The sequence below is a fragment of the Eubalaena glacialis genome, chromosome 4 (genome assembly GCF_028564815.1).
Source record: "Eubalaena glacialis isolate mEubGla1 chromosome 4, mEubGla1.1.hap2.+ XY, whole genome shotgun sequence".
Lineage (NCBI taxonomy): Eukaryota > Metazoa > Chordata > Mammalia > Artiodactyla > Balaenidae > Eubalaena > Eubalaena glacialis.
The window spans coordinates 169,896,676-169,900,535 of NC_083719.1; the positions used below are offsets into that span (position 1 = coordinate 169,896,676).

Genomic DNA, 3,860 nt, shown 5'->3' on the forward strand with positions numbered 1-3,860 from the left:
CTTGGCCCATTAACACTTCCACATCTTGCGTGCTGCCTGCTTGGTACAGAGGAACAGAATGACCTTAGAAGTCCGCATTGAAGATGGTAAACAACAAAATGGCAGGAGTCTGGGTCCCAGAAATGTCACTCAGAGGAGAGCCATCTGCCTAACAATGATGCCTATTTTGGACTTCATCTTATGAGAAATACATGTCTATTACCTTAAGCCACAGAGATTTGGAAGATTATCTGTTCTGGGAGCTAGACGTATCCTATTAAATGTACCACAGAACAATACAAGGCTATATGTAATAAAAGTGCTACCATTAATATACTTTATGAGGATTTGAAAGCAGCCTGTGATTTAAAAAAAAAAGCCAGGGTGTGAGTTTTAGTCATTTCTCTTCAACGTTAAGTAATGATGTGACCTTGGACAAGCCATTTTTCTGGGCTAGATAATCTCTGAAACACCCTTCCTTTCTAAATGCCTACAATTCCACGATGCTAAGTCTTAAATTTGATGGTTCAGGTTAAAGGTTGTGTGAGGTTAGACTCTGCCATCATGTAATTCCTCTAGCTTTTGAAAATGAAGAATAGTTTGCATCTCCATTGTACAATGTATCATGTATATTCTTCCATTATACTGATCATATCTTTCATATATTTTTCGTATGTACTTTTCACTGGTCACCTTCTTCAATAAGGCTAAAGGTCTTTGGCATCAGAAATTATACTTTATTCATCTTTGTCTCTCTGAGACTTAGCGTAGTGTCTGGCACAGAGTAGGATGGAAAAACGTGTGATTGAGTGAGGGTGGAACAAATGTCATAAACTTTTCAAAGGTTCAAGTAGGGGAGTGAGACTGCATAAAGAGGAGGGGGGAAAGGAGTCTCTGAGCAATGAGGTGGGAGGGAGGGGAGGTGGTAGTATTGGGTCTGAGCTACTACTATGTACTAGATGTAGGCCGAACGTTAACTGTTCCAGGTGGTGGCAATTTGCTCTGTGAGTAAAGGAGATAGGTGGGGACTTGAGAGAGCCTACTTAACCAAGAAATTGGCTAAAATGCTGTCATTTGCATAAGTATCATAGTCTGCTGACACTTTAATAAGGATTAAAAAGGAAAGAGCTTAGGAACAGAATCCAATAAATCTTCATGAGTTCTACACCTCTGGCTTTTTCCCAGGGTTGATTAATTCTAACAAGGCAGAGACATGGATAAAAGGAATGAGTCTCCAAATACAGATTTCATCCTCTTGGGCCTCTTCCCTGGTATGAAACATGTCAACTTCCTTGTTTCTGCCATCCTCCTGATCTACACTGTGGCTCTCACCACAAACTCCATCCTTATTCTCCTGATCTGGGTGGATTCTCACCTCCACACACCCATGTACTTCCTGCTCAGCCAACTGGCTCTCATGGACATGATGTTAATCTCTAGCACAGTACCCAAGATGGCAACTGACTTCTTCTCCGGGAGGAGAAACATATCACAGGTGGCCTGTGGGGCTCAGATCTTCTTCTTCCTGACTCTAGGAATTGCTGAGAGCATCCTCATCACCCTCATGTCCTATGACCGGTATGTGGCCATCTGCAACCCTCTGAGATATGCCCTCATCATGAGCCAGAAGGTCTGTCTGCAGATGGCTGCCATCTCCTGGGTTGGGGGCACCCTTACATCACTTGCACACACGGCCTACACCATGCATTTCCCCATCTGTGGTTCCAGAGAGATTTCCCATTTCCTCTGTGAGGTCATGGCCATTCTAAAATTGGCCTGTGAAGACGTCTCTGCCTATGAGAAGGCTGTGGTGACGACAACCATCATGGTGCTCTTCATCCCCTTGTCCTTCATCCTGTCCTCTTATGCTCTCATCTTCCTTGCTGTCCTCCGCATGAACTCCCCTGAGGGTAGGAACAAAGCCCTGGCCACCTGTTCCTCCCACCTGACTGTGGTGATTCTCTACTTTGGTCCAGCCATGCTGGTCTACATGAGGCCTAGTTCTTACCACAGTCCCAAGCTGGACGAGGTTCTTTTTATGCTTGGTGCCATCCTCACTCCTATGATGAACCCCCTCATATACAGTCTGAGGAACAAGGAGGTGGTGTGTGCTTTGAAAAAGGTGTTGGGACGCTGCCTAACCTCAAACTAGATACAAATATATGTTGGACATTAATTGCTAGCTCTATTTCACTCTAAAACAGCATTGCTTAGATTCCATTTCAGCTCTAGTCTTTTCATACTTGAAATTGCAAAGGGACCACTGACTCCATGGATTCAGTTCATATATACATAAAATTGGTGAAATGTGTTTATCTTCTTCATGCTTCCTTGAGAATTTCAGGCGCACTTTCTCAAATTGTGAACCTCCAGGAGTTAGGTACTCCAGGACTGATGATAATGATGGTGGTAGTGGTGGCAGTGATTGTGGTGGTGATAAGGGTGGTGTTGGTGTTGGTAGTGGTGACAGTGGTGATGATGGTGGTAGTAAATGGTGTAATTGGAGTGGTGGTAGCTGAAGTGGTAGAGGTAGTGATGGTAATGATGATGAAGTTTCACCAAGAGAAGTGAATCAATGAAGCTTTATTCAACTACAAAGGAAATGTGAATCTATTTCAGTCTCTGAAAGAGGCCAACCATGACTGAAAGTCCAGAAATGCTCCAGCTTCCAAAAGACCCTTAAGTGAACATAAAAACTGAGTTAACTGAGTTCTTGGTGTCAAATCTTTAAAATGAAAGGACTAAATTATAGACCCAAACAAAAATCCAATTAAATTACTCTATTTTAATCTTGTAATAACCTATAATGGAAAAGAATCTGAAATATATATATATATATATTTTTTTTAATTAATTTATTTATTTAATTTTGGCTGTGTTGGGTCTTTGTTGCTGCGCGTGGGCTTTCTCCAGTTGTGGCAAGTGGGGGCTACTCTTCACTGCGGTGTGCGGGCTTCTCATTGCTTGTCTTTGTTGCGGAGCATGGGCTCTAGGTGTTTGGGCTTCAGTAGTTGTGGCGCATGGGCTTAGTTGCTCCGCAGCATGTGGGATCTTCCTGGACCAGGGATCGAACCTGTGTCCCCTGCGTTGGCAGGCAGATTCTTAACCACTGTGCCACCAGGGAAATCCCTGAAAAATATATATTTTTGGAAAAAAAAAATATATAGTGAATCACTTTGCTATACACCTGAAACTAACACAATATTGTAAATCAACTATAGTTCAATAAAAATAAATAAAATAAAATAAAAAAATTTTAATTACTCTTTTGTTCTATATAACATTTTAATTATTTCATGAAGTTTTCCCCATTAGCAAAAAGAATCTATATTAAGACTCTTTATTTTTAAGAATACATAATGGACAGTTATCTACAAATTTATATCATAAAATGATTTTGAATTTTTTACCTTTCTAGTGACTTTCTGCCATGTAATGTAATAGGAATAAACATTCACATTTCAGCAGAGGGGAAAATAGAGCAAATGTGCTGAATCTATACATGTGGAAATATTACTGTCCTAACATCTGACAGTATGAATATAAATGGACTGCTGTTGAACCTAACGGATTTAGTAATTTACTAGTACATCCATCACACTTTAATTGACTTGGCTGGGTGACTGAATTAGCACAATGGAAAACTATTTATAGACACAAGTCATTTAAAATACAGAAAGAAAAGTTAGAAATAAGAAACCTACCTGGACTACGAAAAAAACCAAGGTCTAGGAATTAGAAGGTGTATCCATAAATTATCCCTAAATCTCTGGGAAAAAAAGACGATTTATTTTTAAATACAAAATATGTTGAGGATTATATGGAAGAAATGTTTTGATCTACAAAATGGATAAGTAACAAAGTTTTAGGACATTCTTCAT

At 40.1% G+C, this 3,860-nt stretch overlaps 1 protein-coding gene across 1 annotated transcript; it reads left to right on the forward strand.

Moving 5' to 3' along the window:
• The first annotated feature begins 501 nt into the window (after positions 1-501).
• Positions 502-2,155, forward strand: LOC133090632 (olfactory receptor 2T27-like). Its single transcript, XM_061189020.1, is given in 2 exon segments — positions 502-517; positions 1,191-2,155. Coding segments are annotated over 2 exon segments (981 nt in total).
• The last annotated feature ends 1,705 nt before the right edge of the window (positions 2,156-3,860 follow it).